The sequence below is a fragment of the Pan paniscus genome, chromosome 17, assembly GCF_029289425.2.
Source record: "Pan paniscus chromosome 17, NHGRI_mPanPan1-v2.0_pri, whole genome shotgun sequence".
Classification (NCBI taxonomy): Eukaryota; Metazoa; Chordata; class Mammalia; order Primates; family Hominidae; genus Pan; species Pan paniscus.
The window spans coordinates 54,079,448-54,102,036 of NC_073266.2; the positions used below are offsets into that span (position 1 = coordinate 54,079,448).

At 43.1% G+C, this 22,589-nt stretch overlaps 1 protein-coding gene across 15 annotated transcripts in view; it reads left to right on the forward strand.

Moving 5' to 3' along the window:
* Positions 1 to 22,589, forward strand: part of FHOD3 (formin homology 2 domain containing 3) — a 482,704-nt gene that overhangs the window by 386,113 nt on the left and 74,002 nt on the right. For all 15 annotated transcript variants that reach the window (XM_063597250.1, XM_055102327.2, XM_063597253.1 and 12 more), the window contains 2 exons: positions 4,076 to 4,126; positions 10,133 to 10,347. In XM_063597250.1, coding sequence (XP_063453320.1) covers positions 4,076 to 4,126; positions 10,133 to 10,347 — 266 coding nt within the window. The remainder of the gene's footprint in view (positions 1 to 4,075; positions 4,127 to 10,132; positions 10,348 to 22,589) is intronic.

Genomic DNA, 22,589 nt, shown 5'->3' on the forward strand with positions numbered 1-22,589 from the left:
CATGAAGTAAACCAACATCATTTCCCATCAAGATAGTGTAGCATACCCTGAGCTGTCACATTTCTACCAAACGATATTTGGAAATGCCAGCTCTGTATGCACCATTTTTCATGAGGGTAGTTCTGGAAGTTGTCACTTTTAGAAAGACCAATTTTTTAAATCTCTGGAACAGGTTAAATGCTTCCTGATTTATGGTTTTCTGGGAGATTGGCATATTTTACCACCAAATAGCGGCAGAGAATCTGAGTGAAATACATGGAAAATTCAGAGATTAGCTTACATCCAAAGTGTTTTATTGAAAACCTCTTGAAACAGGGTGCTGGTTCTGGGGAAAATGGAATTCATTCACTCCATCCTGTCTCTCCTTCTTCATTGCTGAATGCAACCATAAATCATGGAGAGAATGTGTGGAGCTCTGAAAACTCTGAAATATAAAAGACAGCAGGTGAAATTAGGAAGGGAGACTAAAATTCAGTTTTACAAAACCAGTGAGAGTTTACCATTTTTTACCTTCACTATTACTTGGCATGTACTCAAATGCACCCAAACCTAGAAGTGTATGTCAAATCTGGACCAAAAGAACCCCAGAAGAAGTCCTCTTTTTCCAGACCGAGGCACAGTAAAGGGAATTTCTAAAGATAAAAGTGTAGAGAATTCCTGTTATTTCTTTATCTCCTACCCTAGCCTCCCAAACAATATTGCTACAGAAGCACAGCAATGGCAGCAGTGTCCAGGCAGTTGCCTGAAACAGGAGGGAGGGGAACTCTTCCTCTGACCATAAGAGCTATGACCCCATGATCACTAGGCATATCACTGTGCTCTCCTCCTGCTATATTGTCCTAGATGCAGATGCAGTTACCAAAAGTATGCAGCAGGACAGGGAAAGTAAAGCCCAAGCCTTCTGGCTGGAGGACCATAAAAGGAAACCCAAGGAGCCAGAAAGTGTTAGGAAAGCCACAAAGAGCAAGGATATCAAGAGAGCACTCCTGAATGCATGTCTGATTTGTACACATGTGGCTTCAAACCTACACGGCATGCCATAGGCTTTGAGAACTAAGTACAGAGTGGGAGTGGATCACCACCCAGATCCCAGAAAACTGAATTAATATTGGAACCAATGTCTGAAGGCAGGTTACAACTTGCAGGTTGAACTTAACCCGGTTGATTACCTGCTAATACAAAATAAAACAAAAATCAAGATTCTTTGTAGAATTTAAATAAGACCTCAAATCTCATTACAAAATATGTAAAATGTACAGAATACAATCCAAAATAACTTATCATAAAAATAATTAGGAAAATTTTAACTCAAAGGGAAAAGAGAATTAAAAGATGGCTAACCACAAAGGACATAGATATTATACATTTAAAGACTTTAAAGTAGCTATTATAAACATGCTTTAGGAAGTAAGGGCAAATACTCTTGAAACAAATGAAAAGATGTCTCTGTAAAAAAAAAAAAAAAAAGATATAAAGATCCAAATGGACATATATATAGAACAGGAAAATTAAAATAGAAAATTTGTCAGATGGGCCAAATAGAATTGCTATGAGAGAAGAAAGGGAACTCATTGCTATGAGTGAACCTGAAGATAGAACAACAGAAATTTTCCTACCTGAAAACTAAACACAACAAACAAAAATTGAAAGAAAAATGAACAAAGCTGTAGGGACCTGCGTAATAACATCAAAACGTCTAGCATTCGTGTCATCGGAGTCCCAGAAGTATAGGAGAATAGGACAAGAGTGCATTGGTTTTTTTTGTTTGTTTGTTTCTTGAGACAGGGTGTCACTCTTTTGCCGAGGCTGGAGTGCAGTGTCACCATCTTGGCTCACTGCAGCCTCGACCTCCCAGGCTCAGGTGATCCTCCTACCTCAGCCTCCCAAATAGCTGGGACTACAGGCATGTACATGGGTCTACTGGCTAATTTTTGTATTTTTTTGTAGAGATGAGGTTTCGCTGTGTTGCCCAGGCTGGTTTTGAACTCCTGGGCTCAAGTGATCCTAATGCCTCAACCTCTTAAAGTGCTAGACTTATAGGCATGAGCCATTGCACCTGCCCATGCATTATAATATACAGGAATTATGTTATTCATATGTATATATTGGCAGAGTGAGAATTAGGCCTGGGAAGGTTGTCATCAGAGGCCATGCTAATAACTGTTAACCATTTGCTCTTGATTTCAAGTGATTCTAACTTGTCATTTAAGAACACAGAGAGACCTTGGCAAAATGGCCCTCCTCCACTAATGAATGCTAATCAACCATAGGCAACTACTAATTATGGTGACTGCAGTTCCATATTTCTGAGGATGTGAATGAAAAGAAATTCAAAAAATAAATAGGAAAAGCTTTCTAAAGTAGTTCCTGAGGTTACCCAAATGACTGACCTTTTATCAGCCATTTCATTGATTTAAATTGTTTATGCTCCTCGTGCTTTTTGCAAAGCATCTAAAAGTTGTTCTTTATCTATTGTCATTTTTGTTGAATATGGTCTTAAGCTTTCTGAGTTATAGGAAATTTAGTTCTAGTGTGGAAAGTGATGAGGTTGGATGTTTATAAACGATGACAAATCTGAGTCCTTGTTGCATTTTTCTCCTGGTCCTACACTGCTGTAGTCTAACTTACTGCCCCTTTATATCCAGTTATCAGTACACCAAGAAATAGAATATTTAAACTATATTATGAGGTCCAGTGTTGAAAACCATGATGTTAGGATTCTCCAAGAAAGTAAACAGTCCAGTGAGAGATGACTAACCACATAGTTTTAAACTTAGATTCAATTTGGAACCTAACCAGCAGGAACAGAAAAACAAAACATTAAAATTAAGAAAACAGCAGGGACAGAAAAACAAAACATAAAATTTGGTCATCTGTGGGTACAGACAAAAGAGAAGGAACAAAGCAGGAGCTTCAGTGATCCCAGAATAGAAACTGAGAGTGTAATGGATGTGGAGAAGGAATCCTGGGTTGTCACTGTGGATGACAGTGTGGCGATTCCTCAGAGACCTAGAACCAGAAATACCATTTGACCCAGCAATCCGATTACTGGGTATATACCCAAAGGAATATAAATCATTCTATCTTAAAGACATATGCATACGTATGTTCATTACAGCACTATTCACAATAGTAAAGACATGGAATCAACCCAAATGCCCATCAATTGATATACTGGATAAAGAAAATATGGTACATATACACCATGGAATACTATGTAGCCATAAAAAGGAATGAGATCACATCCTTCGCAAGGACATGGATGGCACTGGAAGCCATCATTCTCAGCAAACTAATGCAGGAACAGAAAACCAAATACCACATGTTCTCACTCATAAGTGGGAGCTGAACAGTGAGAACACATGGACATAGGGAGGGGACCTGTGTCCATGTGTTCTCACTGTTCTGTGTGAGAACAACACACACTGGGGCCTGTCAGTGGGGGGATTGGGGAGGGAGAGCATCAGGATAAATAGCTAAGGCATGTTGGGCTTAATACTTAGGTGACGGGTTGATAGGTGCAGCAAACCACCCTGGCACACATTTACCTATGTAACAGACCTGCACACCCCTCATGTATCCTGGAAATTAAAAAAAAAAAAATCCTGGGTTGTGGAAGGAATATTCAGCTTGTGGAGTGCAACATAAAATGGCCAAGGAACTTAGATTTAATTCTTAAGATGGCTGTTATGAAGCTACGAGAGCTCAACTGGATGCTAATCACCTCCAAAAGCTATTGCTCGCTTGTTATTGCTGTATTTTATTTATGGATTTTTAAAAAACTTCTCTTTCCTCAGATACTTACATTCTTTCCAACAAGCAATTAGTAGTGTTTCTGGGTGAATCCAATAATCCTGTGTTTTCTGCAATCCCTGTGATTGTATTGAAGATCAATTGTATTAATAATTTTGAAGTACAGACTTTAAACTTTTAAAAATTCAGCTACAACCATTTTACATTTCTGAGGCAGTGACAGTCTTTCATGATATACTGTTTATAATTTATTGGTAATTTTCTGAGTATCTAATTCTGTTATTTTCTTTTCCTGTTTGTTTGTTCTACATATTTCCATTAGCCGAGATTATTTAGACAAAAGAGAGGAGCAAAGGCAAGCAAGAGAAGAAAGGTTTGTATATTTCTTCTTTCCCATTGTAACAAATGGCATGTGACTTTGCACTGTTAACCTAGCATGCAGAGAGACTGTCGATTAAAATATAACTGCTTCACCTAAAACCTTACATAGCTGGCATTTTGCAGAACAGAGTGTACTAGTTACCTAAATTTTCCAATAAAAGTACGGATTTATCATTTGGTGCCATCATGGTTAAGTGTGTCTATTCCTTCAAAACTCTCCTTCAAATGAGCACGTTTATGTTAGCATAATGACATAGGGCATATATTTGAAATACCCTGCACCACCACTGCTGAGCCTTGACTACATGTTCCTACTGCGTGCTTTTATGTCACATGGTCAGCACTCCTTCAACAAATATTTTAGTATACACACTGTGCCAGGCAGCAGCTGGGGGCACTAGATATATCTGAGATTCTTTCTGGGTGTGCCTGGTCGCTTACCTGTCTGCCTACTGAACTGTACTCAGCTCCTCGATGGCAGGAACAATGCCTAGATTTCCTTTATTTCCCCAGTACCCACCACAGTGCTTGGCATGTAGTTGGGACTTAGGAATAATATATGGAATCAGTAAATGAATAAATGAACCAACAGCTTTATTTAAAATATTCAAGCTGTAAACTACTTTATTTCTTTTTTCATTTTAAAAACTACTTTATTTATGGTACGAATCTTTGTGGTTTGTGATGCTAACTAGAAAATGCATGAATACATTTTTAAATTTCTATCCACAGAATATTTGTATACAATTTTGTAAGAAAAACATATATGAGATACATTACTTTATAAGATTAAGAAGTATGTTATTAAAATGTTGCTGTAATATTCGAACCAGCCTAGGTCATATAACAGAGCAGCTCAAAACTCTGGTGTTGATCAGTAGTATATTTCAATGGCAACGTGCTTTGAATCTCAATAAAAGATACAAGGATGTTCAGTGTCTAATAAATGCAGAGAAACAGCGGAAACTGGTTTTACAGGTAGACTGGCAAAAGACAAGTTTTCACCCCCAGCTCTTTATAGCCTGCAGTTGTCCCCTCTACCACCAGGTGGGGTGACTGCATGGAGAGATGGAAAGGCTGCTTTTAACACCTTTTATGCTGGAGCCAGCTGGGAACCTAACAATTTCTGGACTGGGCCAATAAGAAGTAGAATTGTGCTAATTTTCTAAACACCAGATAAATACATCAGGACAGTCTGAGGCAGGGAAGAGTGGAGACTGCCTGTCTTCAATTTAAGAATTAGATGCTTAGATCAACCTCTTAAATAAAATGATGGCATTGCTTTGATTCCAACATTCTATTTGATTATTGTCATCCTAATAACCAGTTGTGGCTGGCAAATCTAGAGTGAAACATGCTGCTAAAGAAATAGGAAGCTTATATTTCTCACTAGTACCTGTTTTTTACATCAGAGGGCATCACATATACTTTCACTGAAAATGCGGTTGACTTCCTGCCCAGGCATAAGGAACTAAATTTTATTATTTTAGTTCTCCCCCCAGATTCTGTACTTATTTGAGCTTTCAACAACTTGACTGTTAGGTTAAGTCCACACAGACAAGGCTTGGCAGCTCCTGGGGAGGTGGTTTAAGTGCTGTGTCAAGATCTGAACTGGCTCAGCTGACTTCAAAATTTCCCCAAACCACGGAAGTCCAGCTCTTTCTGGATATTATTTACTGCTCTTTTTTGTCCAAACAAGACTTCACTTATGTCTGGCAAACTCGTAAGAGGAGGTTGCTGCTTCTCCTCTCTCCTCTGGTTCTGCCCATAGTCTTTGCTCCCAGGCTGCCCATCAGCCTGGACACAGGAGTGTGCTCCCCAGGCCCACTGTGGGATTCTTCCCTTGAAGCCACCTCTCTGTTTACACGGAGGTCTAGGGAAACAGGCATGCATTTTCCTTTGGTTTGGCTCAGCCATTTTTCTTGTTAGTTTTCTTCTTGAATAACCTGGTGAAGATGGGAGTTAGGGGAAATAGACTTTCATCCCTGTTTCAAAAGCTTTTAAGAGTTCCTACTAAGCCAGGAAAAAGTAAGATTTCCAAGTATAATGGAATCTGGAAATGGAAACTAGTAGAGATCAGAGGTGGGAAGTAGTACAGAAATAAGGAAAAGTAACTCTTCCAGATAGAGCAATGTGTGTTCGTCAAGTCCCACATCTCTTACCCTTAATGCAAGACTCAGAAAAAGACAGCCAGAGTCACAGCAGATGGTTTTTGAGGTTTGTATCATGTAACTGTAACAAGATGAATGTCATCTTATTTTGAGGTGTAGTGACCATCTGGATACATGTTATATTATTTCATATCATCTCACTCCATAATTTCAGACAAACCATGTTATTGGTAATGGTGCAGACCAGGAGTAAGTTTCTGTTGAGATGCTACTTCTCATCCTTTTAAGTATTAGAAGAAAGGCTTTATAGGATAATGATTGATTAAAATGACATTCACAAATAATTTAAAGGAGAAAAAAGAAGTGTGTGTAGTAAGGAATGAGCCAGGCTGGGGGTGTGTTGGGGGGTAGCACAGGAGGATACTTCTGTTTGGGTTTGTTAGTCTGAGGGAGACAGCAGGGCATGGAGAAGAAATGCTTTATAGCAAACAGGGGCTATGGGAACAAAGTGCAAAGAAAAGGTTGGAACTGGGCTAGGGTTTTGGAAATTGTGCATGAAAATGATCAATGAAGCAGTAAGAAAGGGTTCTGAGCCTTGCTTAGAAGGACTGAGAACAGGGCAGAAGATAAAGGGAGCCAGAGTTTACTTTAATGTAAGTGAGAATTTCCAAATAGAAGTGTGGCAGGAAAAGTCATCAGTAAGTAGGTCTAGGTTCATCTAAAGTCAAGCAGAGTTTCTGTAGGGCCCTGTGAAAAGAGACTGAGCCGCAGTACCAGCCCTGCCATCCCAGTGGTTTATTTGTCTCTCTCTCCCACTGAACTGTGAGCTCTGTGAGGGTGGGATTTTTCCTTGTTTATTATTAAATCTTGAGTGCCCACTACAGTTCTTGGCACATGACAGGCACTTGACAAACGTTCAATAAATAAAAGATGAATGAACAAACAAATGATATAGGCAGAGGATAAATGGGAATGTTTGGATGAAGGCAGCAAAAGTAGGAAGTCTTTTCTTGGGGCTGTGGTTTGTGGATAGAAAGCCCGGTGCTTCCCACAGAGGAGGCTCTGGCGGTCTGTGGATTGAGTGTGGCTTCGCGTGGCAGCAGGGATACGTGACAGTCATTGCATGGGCCGGTGGGTCCTCAGATCAAGTACTATTGGGCCCCATAGCACTTAAGTCATTGTCTAGGAAAAGGTCATGACATAGGTCCAGCTTCCTCCCCAAGAACTGCTGGAGGTTCTTGTGGGGCAGGAGGGGTCGCTAAGCTGTAACACCGTAAATGCCTGTGGCGTGGCCGTCTCCGCGTACCAGCCCACCGCCTTCACCACTCTGGCCACTGCAGATGAACGCTGCTGCTGCTTTTTCAGAAAGGTTTAGTGCTCTTGACCTCCATGCCTCTCTGCCCCGCCATATAAAAAAAAAACTTTTAATTATGATCAAATGCACATCACATGAAATTGACCATCTTAACCATTTTAAATGTGTATTTCAGTAGCATTAAGTGCATTCACATTGTTGTGTAACCAGTCTCCAGACTCTTCTCATCTTATACAACTGAACCTCTTTATCCATGAAGCAACAACTCACCATCTCTCTACCTCTGCTTCTACCATTTTTATCTAACACATAAACATCATGTTTTGGGACAATTCAGATTAAACCTCTAACTCTTCCCATGTCTTACACATCTTCAGTGATGGCATCTGTGAGGCCAAAGGGTACACAGGAATAGCATTTGAGTCAAATATATACAGGCTCTGGGATGAGTGGCCCCTGGAGTCTCCCAGAAAGTGGGTTAAACCCTTTGGCTCCCCACAAATTCCTGCCCACCTGGCTGCCCACAGGGAGGCATGCAGAAGGCCAGGACCAGGAATGAGCCAGCAAAAATGAATGCAGCAAGTGGATGTCCTCCTGGCTGGAAGCCTTTCATTGAGGGCTTCACCACCACCACCCACCCCAGACTCATTTGATTTCTTGCCGTGGGATTCTGACCTCCTGAATTCCTGGACCTGTCCAGATTCTCTTATTTGCACTCATTTCTTGCCTGCGCCTTTATCCTGTGGCAGCAGTGTGGGAATGCCTGTGCTCACAACTCCTCCTGGACTTAGGGCATTTCTGGCCTTGAACTTGCCACCATCCCATTTAACACATACCTGCTGGAGGCCCTGCCTCTTACCCTTAAAATTGTTTTCTTTCAAGGTTCTTGTTACTTCCACAGCCAAGTGGCTTTTTCTTGCTGGCCTGAATTAAGGCCACAAACACATTCCTTTTGTTGCCTCTCTTACCCCTCAAGAGGTGGTGCTCTTGGCCAAGCCTGAAGTGTTTGTGTCTACATATACATGTACTACACACCTTTTATCAGAGATTCACCATGAATGCAAGCTCATTCCCCACAAAAATGAAATGGGATGCATTTGCTCCCTCAGCATCCTGGGCTGCAGGTGGACCTCTGCAGGTGGGGTGCCACTCTGCAGGCTTCTCCCTGCATGCTCTGCCTGCTTCCCATCAGCCCACAAATGCAAGGCACCGAGGGAAAGAACAGAGGATGGTAATCTTCCTGTTCATGAAAATCCTATTATTTGCTTTTTGAAAACAGACATACACATGTGAACAGATGACTAAATATGCCAGGCAGTAAATGTAAAATGCCATCTGAGTTGAAGGGACTACATATCCGACATGAGTTCAGAGGCAAGGCCAAGATCACTTCCAGCTGTGGTGGTCAAGGCAGCCTTCCTGGAGGGAGATGCGCATGCAAGTGTGGTCCGAAGGGTGGACTGCCTTTGGGCTGGCAGGGAAAAGGGGTGAGGATTACAGATGGAGAAACCACACCCACCTTGAGGATGGGATGCAAAAAATGCATGCTTTTTAAATGCATTGTTTTAGAATATTTTAAATATGTGCTCTGCCTTTCTTATCTGGGTAAATGAGGAACACCATGTCTAATGCCCATTGTGAGGAACTGAAGCAGTGAATTGGATAGATGCAAAGTGAGGGTCTTGAGTAAGCTGTTCCAAAGTTTAGTGGTAGGTAAGGTAGTAAGAAACCTGTTACAGCTGAATGCATAAATTTATTTCTGAAAAAATAATGGTGAGTAAAATTAGCAGACATCTGGAAGAGGCACACATTTCAAAGTTATTTTGGTCTGATCTATAAAGCGCACTATGAGGAATATGATTGGTAGCTGGTCTTAATAAACAGTTAGTGGGTTCTGCCTGCCTGAAATGCAAAACAGATGTATCTTTGTTCTTTAAACTGACTTTGATGAATAAACTCTATGTGACGTCAGGTTCAAGCTATTGGATGTCTGATTCCTACTCAGAAATATTTTAGAATATAAAAAAAGTTTCCATGGTCAGCACTGAGAGAACAAAGTGAATTCCAGTTGCATTGCTGTTAGTATTGAAGCAGGTTCAGAAATTCAGAGAGGCAGGCCTTCATCCAAGCAACCCCCTTTGGTATATGGGGGGCATTTTTTTTTCTCTGCCACACCAAGGCACCCACCCATTTCACAGCTGTGAGCTCCGAGGGGGTTTGGTTTTCAGCCATCACTCTTGAGGCTTTTTGGTGGTGGTTATTGCTGTTTTGCTTATTTACAAATGTTCCCTAAAAGAGCAAGATAGGATTCTGCAGCAGTGATCCAGTATCTAGGGACTGTGTGATGCTGCCATTTCCCCCAATTTGCTTGGTTATGAGTGACGTGGGATTTTTAATCATTAGCATCTTGGCTTTGCTGGGTGTTTTTGGCAGGCTGACCCTCCAGCCAGCCCTGCACTGTGCTGTGTGCATCAGGAAACCGGCTCATTCTGCAGGTGTTTCATCCATAAACAAGCATCAGCCACAGGCTCCTCTTTCGTTTGACGGAAACCCTTTGGAATTTAACTTTCAGATACAAATACTTGGAACAGTTGGCAGCTGAGGAGCACGAGAAGGAGCTGAGAAGCCGGAGTGTGAGCCGGGGCAGAGCCGACCTCTCCTTGGACCTGACCTCGCCAGCAGCCCCAGCCTACCTGGCTCCTCTGAGCCATAGCCCCTCGTCTTCAGACTCTCAAGAGGCTCTCACGGTGTCTGCCTCCTCCCCAGGAACCCCTCACCATCCCCAAGGTGAGTACAGGGAGAGTAGAGGGAAAATGAACAGGTTAACATCAGACAGGCTTCCTCAGGGCAGTAGTGATGATTTCAACCTGCAGGCTAATACTGAGACAGCAACTATGGGTACACTTTGTTGGGGGAGGGGGGTTGTGACTGCAACTGTCTGGTCACTAACAAACTAGACGTCTTCAGAGCCACTTATATTAAAGCAAAATGATTCATCAAAGTTGTCAATGTATGGCCATGGAAAAAGGAGAATATGGAAAATAAGCTTTACTTTAACATTTAATCCTAAATACTGGAATATTCATTTAATACTTTATCATTTTGAGATGTGGGTCTGCCCAATCAAGTGACCAACATTCGAATGTTCTTACCCGAGGAACTGTTAGTCTGGTTTAAATTAAACTGAAGGAGAATAAAATTAATTACAGCAAGCAAAGAAAAATGTGGACCTAGTGAAAATAGAAGGTAAATATGGAAGAAGGAAAATAATTCAAATTGTAAAAATCACTGGCACATGGTTGGATGTGGGTGTGTGTGTGTACGTGCTTATGTACAGACAGGCAAGCTCTCCTGGGAGATATTCTGTCTTCTTCACTTTATTTGGAGAGGCGCGATGATATTGTACACTGCAGCCTTGAGCATCAGCTGTTTTCCTGCCTGCTCTGCACACTGTGGGTCCGTTTTCTTTCACATTAACACAGGGATGGTTCTCAGCAGCGTTTACACAGTGTGTGTTGACTAACCCTCCTGCTAGCACTGTTTGCTTTAGTCAAGTGTTATGGCTTACAGCCTGATGTAGACTTAGCCAATTGAAGACAGCAGAGGCATTAAGCTTTTAATTCTAGGAGGGTTGACTAAATATGGCATAAAGTTTAATTTAAACAAGGCCGGACTCCATGACCTTAGCAGAACTGGATATAATGGAACGATATTGTCTGTCCAATTCTTTGCTGGCTCTCCAAGCCTTGGCTCATTCTGCTGGAGCGGGCCGGCTCCTCCACAGCTTCCCGTGACGTCCCGTTACTCCCGATCCCTGAGCCATGGAAGATTGTCCCAGGCAGATGGCTCAGTCATGGATGAGTAATGTCGGTCTTAAAATATTGAGACTCTGAGAGTCAAGAAAAGAGACTGTTCTATAACAGCCGTGTGCTTTCCAAACCCTGCCTTATATCATTGCTATTATCTACGTTGTGGTATTTCCAGAGGCAATATGAGAGATATCCTCCTGCAGAGTTGTGGTTCAGCACTTTATCCTGGGACGTTTAACTAAAAGTTGTATCTCCCGTCCTTTACAGAATGATTGTCTAAACTGTGAAGTACAGAACAGCCCCGAGCTGAGAGGGAATTGACAGTGTCTGTAAATGTCATTTGTCCTCAAATTTTTAATCTCCTTGATGTTTGTGGCAAAAGACAATTTCTCTCCTTGATGTTTGTGGCAAAAGAGAATTTCTTACATATTTGATTGAATTACAGTTTAACTTGAGACCATTCTAGCCACTGCAAAAGAATATTTCAGCTTCAGTAAGAATACAGAAAATAGTCATTTCATGTATACATGGGTGTGTATGTGTGTGTGTGCGTGTGTGTGTGTAGTATGCATTTGGGGAAGATATGTCAGTATGCTTTCAAAAGAATATTTGCAGCTGGGCACAGTGGCTCTTGCGTGTAATCCCAGCACTTTGGGAGGCCGAGGTGGGTGGATCATCTGAGGTCGGGAGTTCAAGACCGGCCTGACCAACGTGGAGAAAACCGGTCTCTGCTAAAAAAAAAAAATACAAAAAAATTAGCCGGGCATGGTGGCGCATGCCTGTAATCTCAGCTACTTAGGAGGCTGAGGCAGGAGAATCGAACCCAGGAGGCGGAGGTTGCAGTGAGCCAAGATTATGCCATTGCACTCCAGCCTGGGTGACAGAGTGAGACACCGTCTCAAAAATAAAAAAAAAAGAAAGAATATTTGCAAGTGTTATTTTCTCTTCAGAGAAGGGATTAATAGAGACTGAGAGAATGTTTGACCAAAATCACACAATAAATGATACCTGCTTCTGAAAGAGGAATACTGGGCTTGAATCTGCATATAACCAAGAATTCTAGCATCATTTGATGTTGTTTGCTTTTTTCCTGGAAGAAAGTCAAAAGTACTGGCTCCTGTGAGATCTAGAAGAGCTGTCCATTGTATGTTAAGTAATCAGGATCCAAATCAGCAAGAGCAAACAGTCTTCCTTGTCCTGATATGTAATTGATTTATAAAATTGGACATCGCAAGTGTATGAAAAGATGGTGGTCTCAGAAAGAACCGCAGAGGTTTCCTTCTGCTTTGTAGACATTGGCCTTTATGACAGAAATGCAAAGTTGGTGTCACCAAGTTTTTCTCAGCCTACTTTATTCTTTGAAGCATTCTGTTAGCATCCAATTAATAGTATATTCTTTTTACCAAGTCCCATTTTCAAATGTTCAAAAGTAACCTTTTGCTTATCCCTAGCATTTCCAGTATCCTGACATCTGGAGGAAGAATTAAAAATATAATCACACATCCAGATGTTGGTCCTGCACCAAACACCTGGCATGATGTCCAAACGTGCCAGGGATTGCCTTGCTTTTTCACTCTTTATCCTTGTGGGAACATGCAATCATAATACACTTCACATTTTTGTAGTGCTGTGCCCCTTTTTCCCAAACGTATCTGGGTAGGTAGGGGAGATGTTATTATCCATGTTTTACTGAGGCCCAGATAGATGGAAAGCTGTGCTTCAGACCATCTTGGCACAGTGCTGGGAGTGTAATTAGTGTTCTGATGCCCATCTCAGCCATTTGTCATGGAGTCATGGCTCTACCATGTTTGCATTGCTATTCATATTAATGCCACACCATCCCTTTGCTAACCCTCTCACCAACATCTGCAAAAATTGCAGCCTACAGTTCAGAATTATATTTACAAGAAAAGGAAAAACTAATATTTGTTATTGAATTTTCTGTGCCTCAGGAGTACAGGTCCCTTTATGGGTTCTTTCTTTTATAACTCCTGTTTCAGATTCTGAAGAACTTTCGAAAGAAGAAGATAGGAAAACATTAAAAACTCCTTTTCCTTTTGTCTTACAAAACATACTTTTTAGAAGGGAAAGGCTAATGATAAATACTGATAGCATGATATGCCATCTAGTGAGATCTCTCAGCCAAAAGCTTCCCCAGGTAAATCTGCTATAACTTTTGTATGAATGATGCCCCTAATCCCCACCACCAAGTCAATACATGCTTGAATTATTTTTCCATCTGACCCTCTTGTGGGCTTAGCAGATGTATGTCCCCATACTGCCTAGACTTGGTGATGATGGTCTAAGTACTTTCCTTCTTTCTAAAAGTACCAGCCCAAGGGAGGGAAAGAAAGACATATACACGTTCCCGTTTGCACTGTGTTGGAATTAATGGAGACAGTCAGCCCAGAGTTTGGGCAAACATGGAAAGGCATCTCTTCATTCATTGCTTTGATATCTTTTCCTTATTTTCACTGATCCCTGGGGGTAGACATCAGAATATCTACTTAGTAAGTTTATTTCCTATTATTTTTAGAAACTCATAGATGATTCTGAAAGCACCTAAGTGATTCTCTTTGTCAGAAAAGGTACAGTGTTCTAATTAGGATAGACTTCTTCAACATAATTCTTGAGAAAGTTTCTCTGAGGATGAAAACTAATAATAATAATCTGTGTACCCATAAGTAAAGTCAAGATAGCCAGATAACCTCTTATCACAATTTGTGTCAGATCCAGGTAACCTATTTCATGGAAACAGAGTAGAGAGAAATTACTCACCTGAAAACCATATGTTGATGGTGGTCCCTGGAGGGCATCCCGGGGTTAAGCTGCCTTCTCCGGAGAGCTAGAACTATGTTCCCTCCTTGCTCCCTCTTGTAAACGAGTCCCTCCTGAGGCCAGGTGGAGATAAATGGCATTTCCCAGTGGAAGGAAGCAGCTGTCAAGAATTTAGAAGTGGCTTTCACCCACTAACCTAGCCATGAAAGCAAAATTATGTCTACATTATTTTATTATGAGCTTGATACTCTCCATATTGCACACAGAAATAATACATCACAGATACATTTGAAAATGATGCCACACTATATTATTTTTATTTATGTCAAGGAAAAATATGTTTGACAGTGATTTTTTTCTCTACCTGTAATTGGATTCCAGGGTATTTCCAAATGTCTGATTGTTTGGCCCTGGAGATATATACGGCCTATATGGCCATGGCCTACTCACCAGCAGACATTATTGACAAAGGTTAATGATACTTCCTCTCACAGATGCAGGCATTTAAAGTATGGGTAAATATGGCAATTCCTGTAGCCTCCTGATCCTCAAACCTGGAAATAAAATTTAGACATAGAGTATCATGAAATGTTTAGTTTGTCTAAATGATTTTTCCTTTGGGCATCCATTTGTCCTTTTGGCTGTCATCATTGTTAGCGTTGACTGTCTTTGTCATCTTCGTTGTAGAAGATGTTCTGAGTCTCCTTCAGGTGTAGGGACTCTCTGAGGTTATCTAATCCACACAGCAGAAATCGGAAACATCTGGTATCCTATTTCCAACTGGCACGGTAGCAATGGAATATTGTCCATCATCAGCCTAACACTGCATGCTAGTTCTCTTGCATAAACCTTTTGGATGCCTCCAGTTCAGTGTTTCATGAATTGGCAGGAAACTAGATTCCTTGTGGTTCTATGACTCAGGGCTGCCTCCCTCCCTGCCTCACCTGACTGCTGCTACTTGATACCATTTTGTCAATTGGACAAAATCTTTCAGCAACTCTACCCAAGGCTGAGGTCCTACCTGCTACACCTGCTGTGGGCAGCCTTTGCAAATCATCGAGTTTTTCTGCCTTGCCATTTCTCAGTCTCTAAAAATTTCCCTTTTTCTCCTCATAGAAATGACAGTTGTCTGAAGTGTGTCTTCCTGCATCATATTTGGAAACATTAATCGGGATTGAGTCCTTCTGAAGTAGACAAAGTATATACCTTAAGTAAAGATAGGCATAGAATGGCACTGGAAAAGTTGGTAAAAAAGAGCATTATTTCTAAGGCAAGAGAATAGCTTGAACCCAGGAGTTCAAGGCTACAGTGAGCTGTGGTCTCGCCACAGCACTACAGCCTGGGTAACAGAGAAAGACCCCAACTCCAAAAAAAGAGAAGGGGAGGTGGACATTACCTGATCAAAATTATTATTTCCTAGGCAGCTATTAGGTGTCAAGAGCTATGAAGGAACTGAAACATTACCCTATTTGTAAGCTAATATGCTGCCTTGCCACAATTCCGTGGATGCTGGCAGAAGACACAAAATTCCTGGGTCAGAGACAAAGGACTTCATTACTTCTAGTGATAGCAATAGCCAGAATATCAACATTTGTGCCATTTCCCCAAGCCCCAGTTCCCACAGGGTGATGTGAATAGGGCCCAGTAAAACCTGCAGGCACATTGTGGGGAACCTGGGGAAAGGAACCCTGAGCCTTGGGGACCTGAACTCTTTTATAATGGGCAGTAAACATGCCTTCCATTTGTCCCAGAGGGAGACATTGTCTTTATTACAGTGGGCAATAAACCAACCAGATCTTTGCTCTAGAGAGACCCTATCTTCTAAGAGAAGACCCTGTCTTCTAAGGCTCCTTGCTATGCACACATCCTTAGAAAGATAGTGCAGAAAAAAGACTATCAGTGCCTTTGCTTGCAAGACTGAAGACACATGGGAGAGCTGTAGATAATTGTTTCCTCATATTAGATTATAATGGTTTTAAATCAACCTTTACTATGAAATTTGTATCCTAAAGTCTGTTTAGTGTAAACAAAAAATTCAAGTTTTGAACAGCAATTAGCTTGTTCTTATTTAACAAAAAAGAAAATGCCTCAGGAGCTGCAAGACCCCGCCTGGAGCAGGCACTTGGGATGAACAAGTTTGCTGCATCTGGAGACACTCACAGAGAATCTGACTTGTTGGCTGGGTGAGACATCTGCACCTTTCATCCCAGGTGGGAGCCTTGGGTCAGTGCTTTCAGGTGCAGTCAGGAGGCTCCACATGTCAGGACAATGAGGGTTCTTGAGCCACAGTGGTACTTTGAATTTCCAGACAATGAATGAGACTGGGGAAATTAGCAAAGGAGAATAACTCTGGGGCTCCTTCTAGCATCCTTGTCCATGCTCAAGATCTTAATCACTACTCTGCTATCTCCACCACTCCCACTTTCCCTTCAGCAGCCCTGCTTTCCCCCATCCATCTTTGGAACACATTTGTTCAAAATGATACAACACCTGCAGTATGGCAAGACACACTCACGTTGACTTTCTGGTACCTGAAATACACTTTTTCAGGAGAACCTCTGGGTTCAGTGACCATGCAGTGTGTTTCATCTGCCTCTGGGCATGATATGCATCTTTGGAGCCTTTTGAAGTTGTAACTTCTGTGAGAAGGCTGCCTCTGCCAGATACATCGGGAAGTTCAAGTCGCTTTTTGTTGACTTTCTGGATCCATCCCCCTCTGGATGCTCTTTGTCCTCTAGATCATCTCCAGGCTAAACAGGATAGTTGCCTTTTGAGTCGCGTGCATTTCTCATTGTTTTCTCAACATTTGTCTTAGTCTTTTCTCATTGTTTGGTTGCAATCCTCTCACTGACTCCTCTTCTGCCTTTTCACTACATGGTGGGTTTTTCTGAAGTTCCTCTCCAGCTCCTCTCTATTTTCATACACATCCTCTCACTGGGCCCTCGCATTCCACCTGTGATTTTTACCTATCTTCCATATGCCTTAAATCCCTGAGGTCTGTACTGCCAGCCTTGGCCTCCCTGAGCTCAGGGCGTGTGTATTGCACTTCCCCAGCCATCTCCACTAAATGCCCCTCCAACTCTTCAGACCCACCAAGTGCCAGGCTGAGGGCTGTTCAGATGGAAGGTGATGTCTATCTCTCAGCCAGAAACCCCCACCTGAAACCTGCTTATATTTTCTAGTCCCCACCTGGTTAAGGCTATCTCTCGTGGCCCAATCATTTAAGCTGGAACATTCATATAATTTTTGATTCCTCCTTCAACACTTACCTTACATCCAATCAATCCCCAAGTGTCTTTTGTGTTGTTTTCTCTCAAATCAGCCCTCTTTCTTTTCTCTTCATTGCCATTGCCTTAGTCCTGGCCTCAACCATCTCTGATCTGGGCCATTTCAATCACTTCTGATAGGTTTCACTTCTTCCAGGCTCTTCTCAGCAACCCAATTAAAAAAAAAGATCTCTGTACCTTTTCTTAAAATTATCGGGTGGCTCTCCATTATCTACCACATAAATTCAGATCTTATGTGGCATTCAAGACCCTTTGTACCCAGTACCAACCACCACAGCCACCCCCCAACAAATGTTATGCTCCATCCACACCAAACCACAGTCAGTACCTGAAAATGCCATGCTCTGTGCTTGGAGTGCACTCTTCCATTGGGTGCCCCCTGGACTCTTCATCGAGCTGAGGCATCTTCTCTTCTCTAAAGCCGCCCTTGATCCCTCTCTTGTGTTTCCCTTGCATCTTGTGCACAGTTGGGATGCAGGGCTTACCTCACTGTCCATGTGATAAGTTGCTCCTCCCAAGCGTCTGCGTGTGCCTCGGGCCGGGCACGTGCCTGTGCCCACCTTTGTTATTCCCAGTGCTTGGAGCAGAACAAGCATTCAGTACATGGGTTATGAGTTGGCGAATGGTCAAGCATGACAAAAGAAAGCAGACACATGAATCTGCAGAGACAGCTGTTTCCTCTCTACCCAGGAAGAAATTTATTACATGAGCCATGGGTGGAGGACACATCTTTGACTATGCAGGCCACTCCATAAGGACTGAATAAATGATGTTGGTATAATTAATAGAGAGGAAACTTTTACAGAGAGTTGACATATCTGGGCCATTTCTTTCTGAGGATCTAACTCTAATAGAATAGTCACCCTATATGTTATCAATATGAGAATAATTGAACCTGAAATTGCTTCTTTTTTATCCTGTATGATACTACAGTAGCATTATATACATATTTAAGCAAGTGAACTCAATCAGAAGCGTAATCTGAGGGGCAAGAGTGGGAAGTGGAAATTCTAATTTAAATAGCACTTTTAATCCTGTCTAACATTCATATTAAGTGCATGTCCCTGAGGGAGCATGACGACAAGGAGCATAGATCTTTTCTTCTTTTCCTTGAACCATTCCTGATTCCAACGTGCCCCTTGTCGTATGAACAATTTGCTGCTTCAAATGTGAGTTTAGAGTTTACAGATTTGTATTTGGGGGTAATACAGCCCATGAATGCAATCCCAGCACTTAAGGAGTTCCAGTGACGCTAAATTAAAATCATGATTGTCAAAACCATGGAGAAGTTATGGGATCTATAAGGTGACACTGTCCAAAGGGACTTTTGAAGGTAATTTTGACTATAAATGGTCAAAATTGTTCGGGTCAAGCAGGTTCAGGCCTAAGCCATCTCTGAAGTCATCTTCAGTGGGGCTTAGGTCTGAACCTCTGGAAAATCAAACTCTGAAACTTGAGGACAAAGCATGGCTTAACTTTTAAGGCATAAAAATTAGGCTATTGAATCAGTATTTTGCAAGTGATAAGCTGTCTCTTTTGTGAGGCTTGAGTAGAATTTCTTTTGTGAAGCTGAGTTTGTGCCCATCCTCATGCAACTATTCCTGTAGAGCAGTGATTCTCAACCAGGGGTGAGTTTGCTCTCCTGGGGGACATTTGGCAGTGTCTGGAGACATTTTCAGTTGCCACAATAGCAGAGGAGAAGTGGAAGGTTGGTGCTGAAGCCTCTAGTGAGTAGAAACCAGGGATTCTGCTAAACATCCTACAGCTCATGAGACAGTCTCCCAGGAGAAGGAATTATTCAACCTAGAATACCCAGGTACCCAGGCTGAGAAACCTTGCTCTAGAGTGAATCCAAGTGAACAACCTAGCAAGAACTGGTCTAACACCAAAGGCAAAGTCTAAAAGATTTTGAAAGTTGTAAGCTTTTTTCTCTTGGGACCTTTTTCAGATTTCTGTGATTAAAACACACGTCTGTAGTCAATCGTGTTAGTTATTAGCTCTGAGCTGGGGAGGTCCCTGGAATCTACACAGTTTGGAGCAACTATTATAGAACTGGCTGGCCCAGCCCTTGGTTTCATAAGACCTGCCAGAAAGCCAAGTCCTGGCAGAGTCATCTAGACACTACCACAGATTGAAATCAACTGAAGCCACCCAGAGATGTATCAAGTTCAGAACTTTCTACCACCAATTTATCTCTTCAAAGAAAAATTGCATAACCAGAAATTCTAATTGGACACTCTGAACTCGGCTGTCAGGGACATGGATGAAAGCAACATTGAAACATTCCTGCCCACTGTGTGTGTGTGCGTGCACGTGTGCGCACACGCTTAATTCCAGGAATGATTATGTACTTCTCCTTGATTGCTTAAGTCACCCACCACACAGTATAACCCTGTGATTAACAGCCCGAGCTTTGCAGTCCAGCCAATCCAGGTTCAAATGCAAGCTCTGCTAGCATGAGCTCTGCTTAGCAGTGAGGTCCTGTTGGTCAGAGGGTTGCTGAAGATATTCAGTGAAGGGACTGTTTACAGAGGTATAGGGAGGTCATGGGACCATCAAAATGTGGTGATGCTTCACCCAGAGACTAGCGGTCGTGGGACACTGTTCCCACCTTCAGGCCTGAAGAAACTTGGTGAATGACTAGGACTTGGTAAGAGCTGTGGCCAGAGGAGAGAGACCAAGGGACAGAAACAGTGGCCTGACAACCTCTGCCAAACTAAGGCCCTACGTGAAGGAAGCAGGGGTGTTAATATCCCAGTTGCCTTCTTCCTACCTTTGCTGGAACTTCCAGGGGCTGAGCCAGGGAGAGGGAGAGCAAATACAGCTGGTGTTCTGTGCGGGGGTCAGCATCCTCAGGCACAGAGCAGAACAGAGCATGGATCAAACAGTCAGAGAGTAGCCAGCCTACTGCGTAGCTCTGGGCAAGTTGCTTAACCTCTCTGAACATGTTTCCTTATTTCTCACATAGGGACATCAATCTTCACTTTATATTGTAGGTGTGGGAACCAAAGAGGATGATGTAATATGATTCCTAGTACAGCATCTGGGTGTAGAAGGTGCTCAATATGTAGTAAGTTTGATTTTTACTGCACTTAGGCAAGCAGGACCTGATGTCCAGTGAGGTTTTGGGGACCAGATGAGGAGTTGGTGTTGGGATTTGGGAGGGACAAAGAAAACAAGATTGTGTGAGTGATGGTCTGCCCTGGCGGACTTCATACAGGGACCAGCTGGCCGAAGTCCTCAGGCCGGCTCGTTCCTCATTTCTCTCCTCATTTTGCGACCTGCATGAGGAAAGCATGGTCACATTCTCCATCTGACGGGGCAGCCTTTATATTCTTACACCTAAGAAAAGCACTTAGTTTCTCCCCCCTTCCATGGGTTCTCATGTTGATGGGTTCCCATCCTGGTTTCCCAAACCCCACTCACTCCAGTAATGTCTGTTTCTTTGGGGTGAAGAATTCCTTTTAGTGGCTGTGTTCTGGTTATGGGTCCTTCCCCACAGGGTGGTTGGTGACAGCCCAGTACCCTGTTATGTCTCTTTGAGGATACCCTGGACCCCTTCCTTTCTGTTACTTCTTCCACCTTGCAAAAAGTATCCATTACCACATCCTTTTATGCAGTTTAGTGTTGATTTTCTTCTTTGGCCCTTGTATTCCCCCTACCCCAACCTTCAAATCTAGCTGCAAGCCCTCGGAGCCAGGTCAGTGCAGGCTCTGGCCAAACACATTTTTCTGGTCTTTGCTAAGTGCATCCTAGCGATGCTGAGATCCCATTGATCTGCGCTCTTGGGCTGTGACCCAGGAAGACAGATCCCGGTTTTGGATGCCTGTAATGTTACCAGGCATTCCTTGCCATGTCTTCCTTTTATTTCCAAATGCACGCCCACTGCTAGGAGAAGGGTTGCCTGGGCACCTGGCCCAAGTCCTTCCTGCAGTTCCCCTCCTCCCTTGCACAGCCCAGGAGATGCAATCAGATCTTTGTGTCCTTCCTCCATCCAAGGTGGTTATGGACAAGCATGGTGAGCCGTGGCATCTCTTGACCTGCTGGGTTTGGGGTATCACAGTCACTCCTGAGCCTCCCTTGAAGATGCTTAGAGGCATCACATGCTGGGAAAGGGACACTCTGCTCCTTCCTGCCTGGCCACCCTGGCACGGGCCTTCACTGTTCTCTCCTGGCCTCAGCTTTCTGAGGGTAATACCAGAGCCCTCCCCATAGAGAGATCGTGAGGGCTTCGGAAGGCAGTTCCTGTGAAGTGCTCAGTAACCATTCCTCAAAGGGAGCCAGCAGCCCTGCGGAACTCCCTGCCCCGCTGTGGTGTGAACACGGTTCCTCCCCCAGCTGATGTCTGGGATGGAAAAACCTCCTGCTGTTGAGAGTCTCAATCCCTTACCCATGTGTTCTTCCAGTGGTGCTGTGTTTTTATTTTCTTTTTCTCTTGAGCTCCACTGATTGGTGTTCACCTCTTCCTCCTCTGTCTCTCTCTCTAAGGGTTTGCTTCGTGGACTCTTGATTCCACACTGACTAGGGGCCTCACTCCACAGCTCGCAGGCACACCCAAGCTGTTCCCAGCAGAAAGCCTTCCTTGCCTGTGATGCAGGTGGAGACAGGGCTCACCTCAGACAAAATGAAACACAGAGCAGACATCACTGTCCTTAGAGTAAAGTCCCAGATCCCTCCATCAACACACAGCGCTGGTTGCCCTGGCCCCTGACAACCACCCAAACCTCCTCTCACTCCTCCTGCCAGGCCACGCAGCTTTCATTCCCTCCGGCACGCAGTGGGCTCTGGGTGCCTGCATGTGCACTTCCCTCTGCCCAGGGCATTCTCAGCATTTCCCCCCTTTTAACTCATTTTTACCCCTTGAGACTCAAACATCATTTTGCCACAGAGACTTACGTTCCAGGCCTTGCCGAAGACCCTTGCCATGCCTTCCCAGGGCACCGTGCATTTTATCTTACACATCCATCACTCTTACAAAAGTATTTTCGTTATTGTGTCTGCTGGCATTTGAGAGGTGGGGGTTTCCCTGTGCCCACTGGTGGCAGAGCTCACTCACTTTTGCCACACGGATATCACGGCAGGTTGTTCGGGATCCTCTCTAATCTGCTTCTCTCTAGCCTCTGTGACAGAGCTAGGTCAGTCTCATGGGTCGCTG